The sequence below is a fragment of the Cloeon dipterum genome, chromosome 3 (assembly GCF_949628265.1).
Source record: "Cloeon dipterum chromosome 3, ieCloDipt1.1, whole genome shotgun sequence".
In the NCBI taxonomy this organism is placed as follows: Eukaryota; Metazoa; Arthropoda; class Insecta; order Ephemeroptera; family Baetidae; genus Cloeon; species Cloeon dipterum.
In genome coordinates this window covers 13,028,671-13,047,908 of record NC_088788.1, presented here as the reverse complement: position 1 = coordinate 13,047,908, position 19,238 = coordinate 13,028,671, and the positions used below count along the sequence as shown (strand labels likewise).

The following is a 19,238-nucleotide window of genomic DNA, read 5'->3' as shown; positions in this document are numbered from 1 at the left end:
GAGCAGGTCACATTGTCCTCGCGAAATAGTTTTACGGATGTATGCACTACTACTCGCACTTCACAAAAGGTTTTCGGTTCTTTTGTGCATCGCTAGGACCAAAAAATTCACTTCACCTCATTAGTTTTTGCCTTATTTTTAAAAAAATACGATTTTTCAAGCACACCAAAAATCTGGTCTCACGTGACAACGCTGGAGCTATAATAAATTAGCTCTACAGGTGCGCTATGAAGTACATTAAAACCAAATTTAGTCTCGGTGAGTTTGCACGGTGTCTCTCAACCCGAAAAGGTTATGCAAAATCGTGACCACACGAGGAAAGTGAAAACGGCGCAGAATGTAATTGAGGCGGCGGCGGCGGCGAACCCTTTGTGTGCCGTACTCGCTCGCGGATACGTATTCATCCGAACACATACACGGCCGTCAAAATAAATAAATTGCACCTGATTTACGGCGCCGGTTGAACGACCCCCCGCGCGAACTCTTGATACGAGCTTATGCACGGGCAATTTATTTTCGAAATTGACGAAAGGCCAATCAGCAACAGCATGAGATTGACTCCGACTAACTAAAAGGTGACCGGCGGCGATGCAAATGAAAATGCATTATTCCGCCGCTGACAAAATATGTGCTTTCACTGCCTCAGCTCTAACTCATTCTGTGAAATTGAATATTAATGATGCCCACACGATGAGAGTGAAATGCATCGTGTTATTGTCAGTCTTTCTTTCTCTTCGGTAGGTCGAGGATGAGGAAGTCGTAAAGAGTGCTTTGAACGTGTGTAACTGTGCAACAAAATTGGCAGTTTTAATTTTACACGCAATTTTGAAGGTATTCTCTCTCGCTCTCCCCGCCACTTATAGTCAATGAAAACTGTGGATAATTGATAAGTGTATGGTCGGCTAACGTTCTAATTTGAATGAGATGCTCAGCAGAGCTAATTTGAAAGCAGTAAATTCCGTTGCATTCGGCAGCTAAACATGGTTCATCATTTTAATTTAAATAATCAAAACTAGCGCTGCACATTCGAATCTATGGAGCGCAGAAATCATATTTTATTGCTCGTTATAATCCCAGCATCTCTGCTCATCTCCGCCGGTTAAAAGGATCACGAGAGAGTAATTTTTATTGGACGAGGATTTCGACCGTGAACTTGCAATCGAAAGTAATGAGAAAAAGATGATCTCAATCACGCCGGTGCGCGAGAGAGTGAATATTATAAAAGCCGCGCGGCTGATGATGAGAGAGTCTCGCTCGCTCATGCACTTTAATATATTTATCCTCTCGCTCTTCGTGTGCACAACTCGCCGAGTAATATTATTATTCAACCTTTCAAATATCATGTCTGTGAGGCAATAAGCACGCTGGAGAGCAGAGAGATCAACGCCCGCCGCCGAGAGTTGCGTCTTTTTCGCAAAGCTGCTGAATTTTATGGCGCGCCGCGTGAACTTGCAGCCAAAAGAAACTTTCTTTAAGCCTGGAATCAAAATATTGCGTAAAAAATATTTTTATGCGTTTACAGCTCGTAGGCAAACACTGCTTTCGATTTCACTCGCTGTTTGAGTGCTGGTCTAGTCTTTTAGGAGTGACATAACGTTTAGCTAATTAATAACAAGAACTTTTTTATTAGATTTAGTAATCCGACTTGGAGATCGCGTGCTGGACCAAACGTGCGGCGTAATTTGCTTCTAGTCACACTTGAATCGAGGCAGTTAATATGTGAACGTTAATTTAAACCGACACCTGGAGCCGTTAAGTGACGCAGAACAAATTTGGAAATAATCAGAAATGCCACGTAAATCAACTTAGCAGGCCATTTGGCCGAAATTAGATCATCATTAATATCTGAAGTTTGTCAGATTGGCTGAGTGATACAGAAAATAAACGCCTGCGAGCGAAAAGGCGATGAAATCTCTCGAAAATAGATTTTTTGCTTTCCGAAGAACACATTCTGCTGCCGTTTCAGCCTCTCTCGCCTGGGGCGGTTGCCCATAACTCGTGCTTTTACGGCCGAGTGCGACACACCCATTGCAACGAAAACACTCATTGAAGAAATAATTTCCCGATTTATTGCCTGAATAGTAATGAAGCAGGTTCTTGACCGGCCGGGCTGCTTTTTAATTCCCAAATTTACAGCTCGACGCAGCAGACGGCGCGAAACGATTCGGATTTCAGCTTGCTTTTCTTCAATGGACAAATAAGTATTTAAAGCAGCGACTGTATAAAATCATTGCATTTGATACGCGGCGAGCAGGTGAATCGGAATTAAAAGACCGCGAGTATGCATGAGCCTGGTATGACACGACTTAACAAGTGCCATTGTTACAAACTCTCTCACTTGAAAAGCGCGTCTGTCTGCAAAATAAACAACCCACCTGTTATGCAACCCGCTCTCTCGCACTTTGTGCAGAGTGAGTTGTGGAAATTACTTTGCGGCACGACATGAGCACGGCTCGTTTACAACCTGATCTTTTATATTGCCTTTCGTTGTAAAAATACACACCGCACAGAATTGGAGTGTTCCCTTAGAGATGATTTTTTTCAACAGAAATTATAGTCGTCAAAAAAAGTCTTATTATTTTCTTATCAGCAACAAACTGAAATTATAAAAAAACTGTCTTCTGCATCTATCAGGATGGTAATAAAAATAGTTGTACAATCCTGCAGAGAGAGGATGCATCATCCTCTCAACAATTTCTGCTACGAATTAGCCTGAATTCGCATTCCTAGAAAGACATTTTGCACTCAAAATCAGCCTAGCTATAAAAATTTGATGCTCACGGACGGTATCAAATGGCGCCTCCACGCATGTGACTCATTCTCCATTCAGACGTGAATTTCTCGCGGCTCTTGACATAGAAAAGTTTCCTCCTCTACCTGACAGCAGGTGCGTCAGCCGAGGAGTATTCGCAACCTCTCACTCAGCCAGGTCACCGCAAAGTTCGTTGCAATTCATAAACAATGGGATTGATAATCCACTTGGGCAGACGGATGTTGAGAGTTTCTCCTGCCACTCCTTCCTTATTATTCATCTTCCATTGAGCCGATCGCAGACAAGGTTGTTTAAATGTGCCAACATCTAGTATTGTGGTGACATCTGATCACTGGCATGCTGCTCAGATATCATAGAGCAAAACTGCGCCGTGTATCCAAATCAGCAAACCTGCGTGTTTGACTCGGGTCGGAGAGTGAGAGAAAAAAAATCAGCCTGGAGATGCTTTGATGTATATAAAGCGAGTTTCAAGATTATCTCATCCGTGTGGTCAGTTTTAATTCACCTATCTCGAGACGTCCTAATGCCCGCGATGTCGGAATTGATAACGCGATGGAAATCGACACCTGTGGGAAATGTAAAAAACGCGTGTTTTCGCCGACTCGATCCCTAGCTGTAATTCGAGCTAGTCCGGTCACTGACGTGGAACAAATCTCAGCATAACAGTGCCATTTGACAAAGGGTGACTTTATCAATTTATATGTCATAGTTAAGGGGAATTTCTTATTTCTAACGTTTCAAACTACCTATTATTTACTCAAGATATAGGCTGAATTTTTTCCTTGCCTTTGTCTCCTTTATTATATTTTCCAATTCAATGCGTTAGCAGAGAGATATAGAGAAAATGACTTCTTCAGAAAGTCTTCACTCCTATTTCCTAACCTAATCAATCTAATTGCACTCGGCCTTGGAGCACACCGTCCAGCACTACTTGTCCCTCGCGGAATCAGTTCCCATCGACTTCCTTCCCGCGGATCACATCTTATCTGGCACCTTTTATGGTGTGTTGCCGAAGTAAAACTGCCTCGAGCCAGATGATAAGACACGCAAACAATAACAAAGACAGAGCGCAGCACGCTCGCCCCCTGGACTTGGAGTATCGTAAATCTATCTACTATATTAATGCGATAATTTGTATGCAAAAATTTTATAATTACACTCGCAACAGGATTCGCGGGGCCAATGATTTATGCTGTCTTTGCGAAAAGGCGTTGTTTCTGCGAGCTGGGCGTGCATAGGCCACAATGCTGTGTTAATTATATACGAATAAAAACCGCGGAGGAATGCCAATCGGGGCGCAGATGCTGCTGGAAACATTCTTCATACAGTTTGTGAAAACTGGCTGGCCTTGTGGAAAGAAAGAAACAGGAGGAAAATATATATTTATTCACCGTGTTGACTTCTATTTCATTTTAAATGCTTATACACACACTCTCTTAATTGTAAAATGGACTCGACTTATTTTATACTGGTATACGTATTCAGCAGAGGACAATTAATTATGACAAGTGCACGCACGCACAAGTTATTTCTTACTGAGTTGGTAGGTGCATATATATGATCGCAGGTGATAGCAAGCAGCGTGCTGCTTTTATGTATCGGCCTGCCCGCTTGCTTTTGCGGTGATGTAATAATAAAACAGCCAGAGTATTGCGGCTGCGTTTGTACGACATTAAATATATATAAATTTAATTTAAAAATGTGTAAATAGTAGCATGACTGCTAGGTAAATTGGTTTCTACGTCCCTGTAAACTGATTTACTTGAATTGCCATTTATAAGTTGACATTTTCTTATCGTTTGCTATAGTAAACTACTTGATCAACAAGAGGCTTGGAAAGCAGATTGAAAATAAATATTTGAATTGTATTTTTCGATTTGGCATTGAGAGCAAGATTATCTAAAGCGGAATGATAATCATATATTTGCGTATTAAAAATTAAGCTGGACGTAAAAAAACTTACCCCCTTTGTTCTCGTCACGCAAGAATATGCACAATCACCTTCAGCAAGCTATCATGAGACCGCTGAAAATGCGCATCAGCTCGGCAAAGGTTAAATGTGCACACTCGAGTATTGCATGACTGCAACCCGAGGATGCGCCCGCCGCTCGATAAATCTGCCGAACGACACGGTGTATATCCGCGTATGTCCGTCTGTCGCTTGGCGTATCATTTCAATTACAGCCGCCTGTTGCAATGTCTGGTGGCGGAATTCCTTTGTTGCTGCAATCCAGGGACAAATAATGACCGGCTGGACCAAATTGCACTCTCGCAGCGCCCATTAATCAAGGCAATATTTCACACCTCGCCGGCGGAAAGCAAAACACGGCGTGTGAGGCAAAGACACGGTCACATGACCGACTTGCAACTAACTCTCATTTGAGCAGCGACCTTCCCCAACACGCTCGCCGCGCCGATCATTACTATAGTTATTACGCTGCGAATTATCTCTCTCGGCGCGAATCCTCCGTCGACTGTGAAATAGCCGCCTTCGTGGAGCTGCATGCGCGGCAAATTGACGACTGCATCTTTTTTGCATATGATTTATGACCGCCGCTGACCGCAGGCGCATTATTAACTGCAGACAAAATCGATAATTTTGCGCTCGGACGCTCGCGGAATGCGCCGCCGATCGAAGCGAGCTGATTGCCAAACCAGTCGGCGTTGGCCGGTCGGCCGACCGGCTGCAGCCGCTGCAGATATACATTGCAATAATTTTCGCTCAATTAGCTCGATTATTCAAAGTGTCGTTCGCCGGCCGGCCGGCTGGCCAACCTGTTGCCTGCACGGCCGTCCAGCCTGTCAAAACAACAATCGGCGTCGATTTCAGAAGTGACGACCCTTCACAAAGGCGTCTCTTTGATTTGTGTTCAACAAGACATGCGATGCTTCGTGATGAGCTCAGCCAGTTGGACTTGATCAAAATTTCCGTTTCTTGAGCTCAATTCTCGACGCCAATCTCTGATTAATTTGATATTTATTTCAAAATCAATGCAGGCAGTATGTCAACTTGAAAACAAAAATATCTCGTCTGCTCGTCTGTCACTCTTGAGTTCTTGTGATTGGCGATCAAACTGCGTGAATTATAGTCTTCATATTTCATATTACTAACAGTAATTCGCGGCAACAACACCATTAGTCGAGCTTAACGTTTTAATTTTGCCTGTCTATGCGGTGTTGTGCATTTCAATGCACTAAACACACCAGCATTCCATCCTGATAGTCAAGTTCAGTGCACATCATTATCGTCGGCGGTGTGGCGCTTAATGATCACTCCGGCTAATACAACGTGTCATTCTCCGGCAGGCAAAATTAATTACCCTTATGTTTCGAGCGCGCACCTTGGCGTCGGACGCAGCAATATTGCCGTGATTGATCCACGCCGCGCTGGCTGTCGTGATGGCTAAATTAAAATAATTAAGGTGTGCGCGCAAGAAGCGGCAGCAAAAATCAAATTATTGCCATAAATCATCGAATTAAATTGCAAAAGGTTTTTACGCGCCGATTCGGCCGTGTGCTGAGCAGGCGGAATTATTAAGAAAGCGAGTTGAACGGCCTGTGTGTCTCTCTTTTGTGTTGCGGCCGAAGAGTGAGCGAGGTGATTTCGCTCTCTGTTAAGTAAGCAGAGCATCTGCTGTCTCGCGGCATCTTATTGTATGATATCCTTTATTTTAACTGCTGCCCACGAACGCAACCGGCGCTGGCAGCCTAATTGGGAGATGGAATTGATGGAGTCGTTACCGCATTTATTACACAGGCAGGGACACGTTGGAATTTGACGCCGAATCCGCAGATCTAAGATAATTTGCATGCGGGGACAGTTGGACCCCACGAGGCTCGGCAAATAACGTATTTTCGCAGTCGTAACGTTCTTTTTGTCAAATGATTTAAATGTAGGATTGTGTTTTATTTCTTCAGGAGTCTATTATTTAGTTCAAGTTCGGTCTGAGTAGAGGGTTTCTTTTTTAATCGAAGAGACAAATGAGCTGACCCATCTGGAACAGTTGCTTGAATTCAATACGAAGCAGCGCTGGGGTTGACAAAAATGTTTTATTTGCTCTTTCCGCTCACTCTTTGTCTGAGAAAGTGTTCGTGCGTGGATATTTCAAAGAAGCGATTTCTTCTGGGAAATTCTGTTTGAAGTCAGCCTCCCTATTGATATGTTTTTTTCTAAATGATGCCTACCTGGAGCTATGAAAACGAAGGGAAAGGAGAGACAAAATCCGGTCTGGCACGTCAATGAAATTCACATAACAAGTGTATATCGACAAGCGTAGCGAGCACTAACGTTACTTTTACTTTCAATTCGCGGCAGACAGAGTGATTTCGTGATTTCTGCACGTCTGCGAATCTAATCCAAACACGGCGTGAACGTAATACTCGCTATATAAGTGAAAAAGGCGCATGACTTGCACCTTCGGAATACACATGTGCGGCTTTGTTGAGTCGTGTGGGACACACACGTGTATTTCTTCACGATTTCCCGGAGAGCAGCAACTCACTTATCCAAATTCAATAGGGAAATCGTGTGCAAGCTGCTTCATTTTCGATTCTACGATTACAACTCTATTGTGCCCATCTCCGCAGGTAATAAACTCGCTTTATATTTGCGCGAGCTGGTGCATAGGTGGTCCCGTCAACAAATTACTTTCCGTACAGCGATAGCATACACAGTGTTGGAAATTATTAAAATTAAAAGGCTTTTATTGCCGATGTAATTACGCCAAAAGTGGATTCCACGCCGGATTTTTCGCTCTTTTATGACCGTACGCCGCAGCAGCACTTTCCGCTCCATAAATATATTTAAAATGCTCGGCAGCATTTTTATATTTGTACACATCTTTTTAACGAATCGCGCAGAAGCTTAATTATTGTGTGCTTAATTCCTAGAAAACGAGTTATTCAGCTTTTGTGCACACACACAGCTTCCCAAACAACTTTGGAGCGATAGTCTCTGCTCCATGCATGTGAGTGTGTGTGTGTGTGTGTCGAGATTTATGGCCCGAGTAAATAAAAGTGCTGTGTAAGAATAGCGCATTTGCATGTAAATTCAATGACCTTGCGTGAACGAGCCGCTTCTTATTGTTAATATTCACTTAAGAGAGGGAAAATTCCAACATAATAATTATCTGGAGGCATACAACTCGCGCGCAAGGCACTTGCAATTATACATTATGCACTAAAGCTGATGTTGAAGAAAATAACATTGTGTTCATATATGCAGATAGGGAAGGAAGAGGACATAAACTCATTCAAATGAATTATGCACATTAAACGGTTAAACGGTTCAATACGCTTTTTGCACGATAAAAGTTCATTTCGCACCATTTAAACGTTTATTAGTTTAGAAAAATCATTTTTTTTTTTCAATTTTTCTCTGATAGCAATGTTTGAATTTGCTGAAAAATGTGTAATGTTGACAAAAATCAAAATTAATTACTCTTCTGTGTGAATAATTAACGTGTCCATTTCGCCAAAAGCACAAATTCTAAATTTCAATATGATATCAAGATAAGTTTAATTCTTTTAAATTTTCTTGTTTATTCTTGCTTCTGTCATTCAGTGAAATTTATAATAAATAGCAAGGAAAAAGGTGTTGAGATTAAAGACAAGACTTAATATTGCATGCCATATTAAGACATTGGAATGCACTGTGTCTACAAAACTGTAAAAATCATTGGCGGCAACGACATTTCAAACAACAATACGCGCGCAGAGGTGTGTGTACATATTTTGTGTGCACTTGTTGGTGCAACAGGTTCCACTGGACCATAAAATACCGCGCAGCCGCTCATTTTTCGACCACACCTAACTCCAGCAGTGAGTAATTATATGCACGCTGTTAATAAATAAACAACTCGTTTTTTTTATCGCGCACTTGTCGTCGAAGTGTCGCTGTCGGCCGCAGATGCATATTGGCTGCTGTCGTAGAATTGAATTAACGAGGAATCGTGCGGCTATAAATAAATTGAGCTAGCCGCCGGCGACGCACAATTGAGTCCAGTTGCTCAATTATTGCTTCAGTGGGCTCATCCCGGCGATAATGATAAATGGAAACGGTGATTGTCTGGCAGAAGGCGCAAGTGATGTCACTGTAAAGTACCACCTGCAGGCAGAATGGAGTCGTGAGGACATAATTTTATTAAAGCGGTGAGTGCCGACGCCGCGCCAGCATGAATTTATAAAATTCTGATGCAACCCGACACAAGGTGCAAGGGCGTTCAATTGGAAAAGATGCGCTGTTTATATGCATCCTTAAATACCTCAGCGTGTCATGCCGTGTTTCCATAAGGCTCGTCTTATTAAAAATTAAAACAGAAATGCGAAATATTTCATTTGAGCCTTCAAACCCCTTTGCTGGCTGACTGTTAGTCTGTAGCCATTATACAATCAATTTCGGGAAGAATTATGTATGTACAGTCCTGTCCAAAGCATATAAAACGCATAAAAGTTGGTTATTTAAAAAAAAATCCCGGTCATAATAAAATTTCCAACAAATTGGACGTTAACTTGTTTTGAAAGTGCCAATGCAAATTTACTCGACGGCATGCGGCTTAGCTTGCCAGGTTTATTTATGTCATTGCATATTTTAACATCATCCACGGACGGTGTTTGATTTCCAATTTCAAAAGCATGGCATCAGCATTCAGTACAAAGCGCCTCTTTGTCTGCACAACCACCGCAGCCGCCGCCACTCGCTGCTGCTGCTGCTGCTGCCGTGTGCGTTTTTTATTATAATGTACGCCGCCGCAGCAGCAGCAGCAGAGATACATGCAAACATTTTTTATCTCTTGAGAGAAGGAGGATCGCTCATTTATAATATTATGACGTGCCAATATTATAAATATTAAAAACGACTGCATGCAGCGGCGTGGGTGGAATTCCATTTCGCAGTCGGACGAGCCTGCGGGCACTCTCCTTCGAGAAGAAGGAATAAAATCCATCAGTGCCAATAACATCCGCTTCGTTCCAAATCCACTTGATGCCGCGAATCCCAAGTTCAGTGGGACCAAGTAAGGTACAAGCCCATTGTTTGCCAGGCGAGAAGCGATCAACGGTTTTTACGGTCTCGGCGGACGCTTAAAAAATTCAAACAATTACGGTCAAGTGTGAATTTTCGCATCAAAGTGCAAGCGTACATAAATAATGCAGATCAATCGCGGATATATACAGAAGTGTCCCAACACTCCCAACCTTGGCAGTGGCCGCACTTGGCCAGTCGCCATCGATATACCAAACGAGTTTTGCAAAAAAGCTGAATACCGGATTCCAACCAATACACTCTAATTTCCAGCAGCATCAGATATATTTTTAAGTGCTATTTTTATAAGAAGCAATTTCCAGTTGGGCACAATGTAAGCTGCCTCTTCGGCCTGTATTTTCTCTATTTTCAATCAAACTGTGTTTTAAACTTCTCGATGTCAAATGCAGTCGTCGAACTCTCCCGTTCCAAATCGAATACACCTCTCTCGCCTCGGCTGCAACAAAAAAAACAAAAAAATCTTCTCTTTCGCCTTCTTAGCGTGTATGCTAATCCAGCAGCATTGGTGCAGCTCGAAATTTATTAGGCAATTAACCATCCAGGACCATAATTCCTCATTAGGCTGAAATTCGCTCGCAGCAGATGTTTATCTCTGCTGGGGGACAATGCAGATCTGCATAACCAGCGACTCGGATTATTGTGCATTGCCGATCGTTATCCCCAGCCCAGTTGGAGATACAGTGCGAGATTAAATTTTCCGACGAGGGTGCCTTCTCTAATTACGAGAGTGGGTGCGGTGGGTGGTTATTAATTGGCAGCAATGGTAATTATCGCGGCAACTACACACACGCGTGCGCGCTCGGCGGAATTCGACGGCAAACTAATGAGTCGGCGTGGGAGCAAGGTGAAACCCGACCCTGCCGGCCGAATTTGCATACGTCCCGTGGCTGCTCTGATTAATCTTCCTACTCCGTAATTAATTTCCACTCACTCCACACGCTGCTATCAATGCTGAACGTTTATGCATATTTGTATTGTTATTAATTATTGTAATTAGTCAAAATTAAAATGATTGCCAAAAGGCACTGGCCTTGTGCTTCTTTAAAAAGGAATGAAACAAATAGTTTTTAGACGCAGACTAATGGAGCGAGCTTTTCATAATTCGAAATCATTCCTCTGCGGCCGGATTTTTCTTTCAATTCGAAATGCAACCGCGTCCAGGATGCATCTATATGGAAATCCACCCATTTATGCTGGAACAATGAGCCATTTCTATAATTTTCCCTTTCTTGTGTTCGCAGGTGCAACGATTAGCCCAGTTTGAGAGCTACTTTGAGGCAACCCTGGGAGCGACCCGTCATGAGCACCCGGACTTTGAGGACCTGAGTCGCGCTGCGGCCAAGGCCAAGCAGGTAAATTGCCTATTGACCTATTCACCCGCCGCGCCGATGCTTAATTAATGGCCCCATGACCAATTTTTGCAAAATTCACGTACGCTCGCGGCATTGCTCAAATGGGCATAAGACGTGTGCAATCACAGCTTTTCAACAAAAGAGCCGATTGTGAGCAATGTTTTTTTTTCTAAACAAATCAAAATATTTAATTCATCACCAATTTTATACATTAGCAAAGTATGAGCCAAGTTTTTTTCATTATTCTTCAAAGAGAAGGAAACTTTAATTTCATTTATTAAACTTGAAAATTTCTAAATTATTTTACTAAGCTATGCAAAAGATTTTTTCTGGAAATTCCTAGAGGAAAATCATTAAAGTGCATTTAAAGTTGTCGGTCGTCGTTGATAAAAATTTGCACGGAACTTGAAATTTTGCAACCAGCGGCCACCGGAAAACAAACACTGTATTTTGCTGGGCTAACAAGTGGCAAAAGATTTCTTTCCCATGATTGTTGAAGCGCAGAAACATCTCACCCGTAGCTCTCATGACCATGAAAACGTACTTTGAAGGTGACGCGCGCTGAAAATTACGCAAATGTATATGCCCGTGTGTGTTTTTGCCCCCACTTGCGCGCGACTGCAGTCGCTTAATTAGCATAAACATTTCATGGATTAATCGTTTTTGCGGACGGAAAATGACGCCGCAGGAATGTCTTCGCGTGCTGCGCGTCCGCCTTTCGCAAGTCGAGCGTTTTCATAAATTGCAACTTTTCTCGCGATTGCAACACAGTGTTAACCACCACACATGTCACTGCCCTTTGCCGGGCCATTCGCGTTGTCCTGTCCCTGCTGGAATTTCGGCGTGGAGGAAAAGGATACGCATTATGTCTAATTCAAAGGGTCACACAATGAAACTGCGCACACACTGAACACTCACAGAACACTCACACCGGATAGCGAGAGTTAAATGTGCCCCAGCAGTGTCATTAAAAAACGCCCTGCGCGCTCTTTATTGCTTTTGATTGGCCGCGGCTTTTAATGCCTCTTGTCACTAAAGCCGCCTGAGATTTTATTTACCTTTTGCGTTGCAAATAGTGGAGTTGTAAAAGCCAAGTTACATACGAACACTCCTGCACGGTTTATCGTTTAAATACAATATTTTTATATAAATAAATCCTTTTCATTATAAAAAATAACTTACCATATGCATCAGATTTATCGAGGTTTATGCAACATGTAACTAATCAGGATAAGCTTTAGCCGGCCGAATCAGTGAGAATTTTTTTCCAATGTCCCACTTTGCGTGGATTCCGAAGATACGTTGCGAAACGTCGTGCTTATTGCACAACCTTCGGCAGTATAGACGAAAAGCACCTGTTGCAAATTACCAAATTACTCAATGCGAGATGCTGCTGCATGCTTTTAGTGCATGGTGGGAGAGCAATTTTGTATGGGAAGTGTTTACGTGATTTCCAACATTCACATATACAAACGTGCTTCCACTTTCGCACACAATGGAGTATTAAATTTACCATTGAAACTGCCAACTACTATGAATTGTTGTACGTCATACACCGGCAGTTATCAAAAAGCGTTCCCACCGAGGCGGACGCACAAGTTTCTGCATTCAATAAGCCGCGGTGAAATTGAAAATTTATTGCTATTTTTTAAATGGTCCAGATTGATCTTGAGGAAACGCCTCTTGCTGACTCGACTAATTGGGTCTTTAAATGTCGCAAAAGGGAGAAAACGCATAAAACCTCCCATGAACGTGACGTTATAGTTGTGTCGTGCGCATTAAGTGCTTCGTCCCAGTGTAATTATTATCAATCTGCATGGAGCTGGCTCTGTTTTTATTGCCTTTTTTAATTATGACATCACCCTCAAGGAGCAAACCAGATCGAACACTAATTCAAGATACATGTGCGGCGAAATAGAAAGGAAGGGTTTTTTACAACTTGCATCTTTCACCGGCTGCCCTTGAAATTGGTGTTTATATATTTCATGCAGTATACTTTAACACCGCTGCAATTTAATAACATGTCCTCCATCAGAGGTTCCTTTAATGAACATCCTGTTCGTATTGGAAGTTTAGAGGTCTTCTTTTCTTGCACAAACCATTAAAGTCCGCGGAAAAAATAGTTTCACAAATAACGCTGCATCCGAGGTTAATTCTGTTATTTCCTCGTTGTGAGCAATGCTAGTCGTTTAATAGATTTTAGGTGCTTCAAAAGCAAATATTATCCAATAGTTTGAAGCAATAACTGGGCATAGAGGAAACCTGTGGAGGAAAACGCCCGAAATTACGTCATTTACACTACGAAACTTGATAAGAAACAAACTACGCAGAACAGCTCTAGCAGCAATTTATTGCTAAATGTTGTTTACGTCTTGTTGCAAATTACACGTGAGACAATATTTGCCCATTGTTCTTCTGCGTTTTTTCTTTAATTTTAATTCCACGAAGCGCTTCCTTCTGCTTTGTATCAATTTCATAATTTTTGCACAAGTGCGTGTTTACCCGTACCCAGCACAATTATGCTGAGCCAGCCGACTATCACCGAATAAGTCGCGCGTCCGCGGCATTTTTTTGCCTTGAGTAATCAGAAACTCCATTACTGCTGCTGTCAGGTGTACGAGAATGTCCAACTTCCACGAATACTCGAGATGACTTTCTCAGAAATGAAATTCTTGCGATGCCGCTGGAGGTTTAGTCACCAGCTTTTTTCAACGCTGTCCCCGGCTGACCTGTCACAGGCTGATCCGACACTCGGATTTGCTCCGAATTTCCGCAAGAGAGTTGGAGCTTTGCGGTGTTTGAATTGCATCTTCCGGATGTAAGAGCGAGGATCAGTCCGACTGATGAGTCTTTTTTACAAAGTGACTTTGGACGGGTGCGTCAGCGCTGAGGACGAGGATTGCACTGATGGCACGCGCAAGAAAAAGGCAAAACCGAGACGTCGTCGATTAACTTTTGACAAGAATGAACTCTCACAGGGAATCAGGGCTCTCGTCGGCCTGGTATTTACGCTTTTATTTAATTTATTTCTGCCACTCTTTGAAAGTCAATTTAGAACTGCAATGACAGATTGAATTGATTAATGTTCAATGGATGATTTCGTGTGTGTGTGTGGTCTCATGAGTTAGATTGTTAATAGTAATTGCCCTAGCACCGCATATTTCAATAGCCCGAGTTGAATACCCTCAAAGCCTAATAAAATTTAGCTTTGCACGAATTGCACCATAGCGCTAATTTTCACCTCATTCTCATAATAATTGTAGCGTGAGTCTAGCTGAGCGAGCCAAAAGTAATTAAACAATTATCCCATCTTCAAAAATTAACTCATTCGCCTCATTCGGACCGGCATAGCAGGCCAGGCAGGTCGAGCACGCGTAAATCAATGCTCGAGAGATTATAATGCTCGCAGTCAAAGGGCGCAGCTAATTCATTTTCAAATTAATCCCACGCCGAAAATCAACTTGCGTCTGACGATTAATTAAAAATTAGCAGACGCTAGCGTCATTAATAGGCACCGCATCGCTATACGAGGCGGTGGCGGCGGCCGTTGGAGGAGGAGCAACGGAATTCCTCCTCGGCCGGATTTTTGGCAAGCTGCCCCTCGCGCGCGCCACGGTGTAAAAGATGAGCCCCATCATAATTCCAAGGCCAAGCCATGTAATATGCATCCTCGGGAGATGCTCAGCAACAGAGTGGAGCAGGACGCTAACATCGGACACACACGCTCGCGCCGTCGCGGCCTTGACAGAGAAAATTGAGTGTCTCGCGTGCGTTTTTTGCCCGATTCTCGCATGGTGCAAATCAAAGATGAGCGATCCCGCCTCAAAATGATGGTCTGGCCGCAAAATATAGGGTGGTTCGCAATTCGCTTCGTGCTGAGCAGTCAGCCGATCAAAATTGAATTTTTGGCTAGAATCAGATTAGATGTGGAATTCGATTAGGCAGAAATTGTTTAGGGCTCAAATAAAAAAATTAACGTATACACGATAATTTTACCAATATATGTGGGCTCCATTACTATACTTGAGATCTGATTGGTGTGGAATTCTCAAAGCACGTACGTGGAATCCATGAAAGGAATGCAAATGAGAAACCTTTCCAGAGAGAAAAACGGCCGCATTTTGAAGACATTCTTTGTTGGTATATTAATTGATTTCGATCTAAAATTCGGTGGATTTTGGGGGTTTTCTGAGCTATTTATATATTTCTCTCTTTTTTACCTTCACAGATTTTTTACAACCCTTTTTTGTGATTTCAGGCTGTCAAACGGACGCAGGAGGAAAGCGATTTGGAAAGGATTCAAGACCTCTTCCCCAATGACCCCCTGTGCCTATACGACAAAGATGCCATCACAATGGTGAGTTCCTGATGACCTAACTGCCCCCAGAACTTTACATAGGTGTCCATCTACGCAGTAGTGCAAAAGGTGTCTGTTTTTATGGTCCAAAATTCCAGCGTCTCACATTTCCTCGCCAGCAGCAGCACGACTATGCTCTTTAGTGCTGTCAAATTTGACGCGTTAAATTTATATACACCGGCAGCTCAATTTTTTTTCAGAGCGCTAATGCTGAATAACCGAGAGGATATTGACTGCCGCTGATGCAAATCTAATCAGCATCGTGATGAATTTTCTAACAGCTCTCTTAAAATGCATTCCGATCACGTTCTCGATGGAAATTATTAAAGAGAAAAATGCACCATGGCGAGAGGAAAAAAATCTTTTGGCTTCCCTGACTTGTGATGAAAATACACAAACAGCGACTTTCTCTTGAGCGTTAATTAAATGCGCGCACAATAAAAATGAGATAAATATACGCGGAGAGATGACGATAATGACGCAGGCGGGGCCGACCGAATTTCCATAATTCTGCAGGATTAGTATCATCGTAGTCGCGTGATTGTACGCTCGACTATAATTTGGTTGCCCAATCTGTAAATTATTTGATGAAATGCAATAATCATTAAGTCAGAGAAAGCTTGGTGCCATCTTCAACTAAAAACAAATATATAAAACACAGAGAGTTAAATAATAATTGTCGGCATGGAATCAATGACCTCGATACGTGAGAATGCGACATGGCAATTATCACAGTTTGATTATGTCATAGGCTCATTGAAATGTGAGAGATTGTCTCTCTGTGCTCGCGCACTCGATTCGGAGCAATAAAAGAGTTTCACTTTTGTGCTCCGAGAATAGCAATAACTCAAACCGAATTAATGATTAACCTCGGTGCATTATGCGTATGAAACGCTCGCGTGATTATTTTGAGCTGCCAAGTTTTGTAATGTGTTTATATAAAGTTGCGTAGGAAGTCCTGTGTTTTCACCATGGCTGCACTGATTTTTATCTCAAAGATATTAAAAATATCACATTGAACTGACACCGACATGAGGAGCGGGAAATCTTAATTTGTTAATAGTCTACTCGAGTGTGAAATTGACCTGGAATAAACGCTCAACTGGCCGTTTATGACTGTATTGCACTTGTGGTCGAATTCACTCTTCTTGAACCAAACTTTGAGCAATGTGGGAAATGCACACACGAATTTCTCAAAACAATTTATCCACATACCTACTAGATATAAATCCTTGCAAATTTTTATTGAACTCTTATTATAACAAAATAACTGGCCTGAATCCCTAAAGAACCATATAATCCGCAAAACAAGCGCCTTGCAGCGAAGTAGGTTTTTCCTTGTTACATATAATAATAAAAGCCTCCACTTCATTCCTCCTTGCACGGTTTGCCGCGATTAAAAGCCGCGAGTTATTTACATCGGGCAATAAAATCATACAATAAAAACAGCCATCTGCGCATAAACGCGAGAAAAATCAAATCGAGAGCAGCTCCGCGGGGACGATCTTTTATCGCCAAAACCAACACAGCCCGCGAATGCAAAAGTGGCGAGTTAATTTGCTCTTTTTATAACCCCAATTACGCGTTAGCTCCATGCATGAACGCGGCAATTTGTGCGCGCCGGAATGAGATCATACATATTCCAGAGGCACCGCGCACGGCCAGAATTTTCGCATAACGGTACCAATCCACCAGGCGCCACTTTCCTCGTGTGCGCTAAATGAAACTTGCGCACCGGTGCAAAATCTGGAATGTACGCGACGGTAAAACTACTTTTTTACTTGTAAATTTATAGATTCTGCACATGAAAATATTTGCATGAAAATATTTACATGAAAATAAAAATTTAAATTAATTATGAAACTCGCGAATTACATAAAGAATAACGAATTGCTTTATGTTTTCACAGGCAAAAGAAGTGTCAAATTTCTGTCTAGAAAACTTTGTTTTACGGCTTACCAAATAACTGTTCTATAATAAAATTCAGCTCAAGTTTTATTTCAGAAAATAATTGAGAGACTTCAACACTTGCAGTTTTACTGACATATTATTCACCGCACAATGAGGAATAAAATAAAGCTCTTATTCTGACAACAATGTACGAATGCAGATCGATATCGCCTTTGTGTAACTTTTTGCGTGAATATAAATGTGCAGTTAGCACCGAGAGCATTTTCCTTGTGTAGCTTTTTCTCATGCACCCGATTATTTTGGCACCGGCGCATTTAATGAGAGGAGATGGGTGTTTATAATTTGATTACAATGCAGCTTTTGGCGAGTTTTGTTCATTCCGCAGCACGCCGGCTGCCCGGGTACTGTTATAATTTCACAAAATGTTTTGCTCCCATCGTTCTGACAGACAGGCCGCGTTATTATTAAATTTTTAGCCTTTTTACTCATTCAAAGGCAGCAAGCAGCTTTTGCTCTCTCGTGTAATAATATTAACAACAGGTTACACACGCGGAAGTCTTAATGCCTGCCCGTTTTTTCTCGCTCTACCTGAACAACTCTTTAGCTTGATTATAGCGGCGTGGCTCGCTCGCTGCCCCATACGTATATACGTGCACACACACCGCCGCTGAAGCGCATGAATTCGCCGGCTTGTTTTTATTTTGCGCCGATTGAATAATGCTCTCTCGGTGCGCAGCCAGAGCACCAGTTCGCAATCTAATGACTTTTGCTGCCCTAAAAGGATCTGCACGCTGCTTTTTCTGCTCGTCGCGAATTTAGTTGGAAATAAAACGAAACGGCGCAGCCTTTAAACTTTAAACGCGCCACAGCACAGATTGTCTCGCAATTTGTTTGAGGGAAGCTGCAAAAACGAGGTAGAAAGGCACGCATTGTCGCTTGACTCGTTTTTTACGAGCTCAAGATCACAAAGATGTGCTCGAATCTGTTTTTTAAACTGTTGCAAAATAAAGAAATAGAGCTGAATTTAGCAGATGAAAAATGGATATGTTTTAAGTTCTGGTTTCCAATTGAGGTTATAAAAAATGTCATTGCAATAACGAGTTTCATTTTGCTTTTTGTGTTTGCAGAAGATGAAGGGGCTGATTCGAAAGCGGTCAACGACTGCAGGCCGTCTCCAGCGTGTCCTCTCCAATAAAAACAGCAACAACAGGGATGACTCTGCCCGCGAGGAGGCCAACTCGCGGCCCGAGAAGCGGCAATTCCTCATGGAAACCGCGGTCCAGTTCACAACCGTAAGTTGACGACGTCAGCACATCCCTGACTTACTAAGCTAATTTTGCAACGTGCCTGCTGCTCTTTGCCAGCCTCGGATTTGTTTGTTTGGATATACTCGCTCAAATATACGCCCCTTTGTTTACACGGGCATCAAGGCATTACGCCTCTCTCGCTCGGATAAAAACGGTCGTGCGTCACAGCGAGAGCGAGAACATTTTGCATAAATGCCAGGCACGACAGCACGCACTCTTTATGGGCGTTTGGTCCCTTATTTAGACGCGCGAGTTGCACGGATAAGTAGCGCCGATCAACCATCATGTTCCCGCTTGCTGGCACGTATCGGCTGCGCTGCGTTCATGGGGAGAAGTCTTTTGACCACTACACGGGCACTGACAATACCTGAATGAGGATTAAACTCGCTCGATTGATTTAATCTGGGGACATAAGAAGCAGTCAAAGGGAAAATGGAATTCGGTGATTTAAGATTATAAATTGTGTAAACATATTAAAACCATCCCCCAAATTCGC

At 42.5% G+C, this 19,238-nt stretch overlaps 1 protein-coding gene across 6 annotated transcripts in view; it reads left to right on the top strand.

Moving 5' to 3' along the window:
- LOC135940030 (rho GTPase-activating protein 20-like) overlaps positions 1-19,238 on the top strand; it is a 185,486-nt gene that overhangs the window by 156,891 nt on the left and 9,357 nt on the right. For 5 of the 6 annotated variants that reach the window (XM_065484670.1, XM_065484672.1, XM_065484673.1 and 2 more), the window contains 3 exons: positions 11,057-11,167; positions 15,426-15,524; positions 18,563-18,727. In XM_065484670.1, the coding sequence (XP_065340742.1) occupies positions 11,057-11,167; positions 15,426-15,524; positions 18,563-18,727 (375 nt within the window). Of the gene's footprint in view, positions 1-11,056; positions 11,168-13,862; positions 14,170-15,425; positions 15,525-18,562; positions 18,728-19,238 lie in introns of those variants that run through there. The other variant, XM_065484676.1, reaches the window with a different exon arrangement.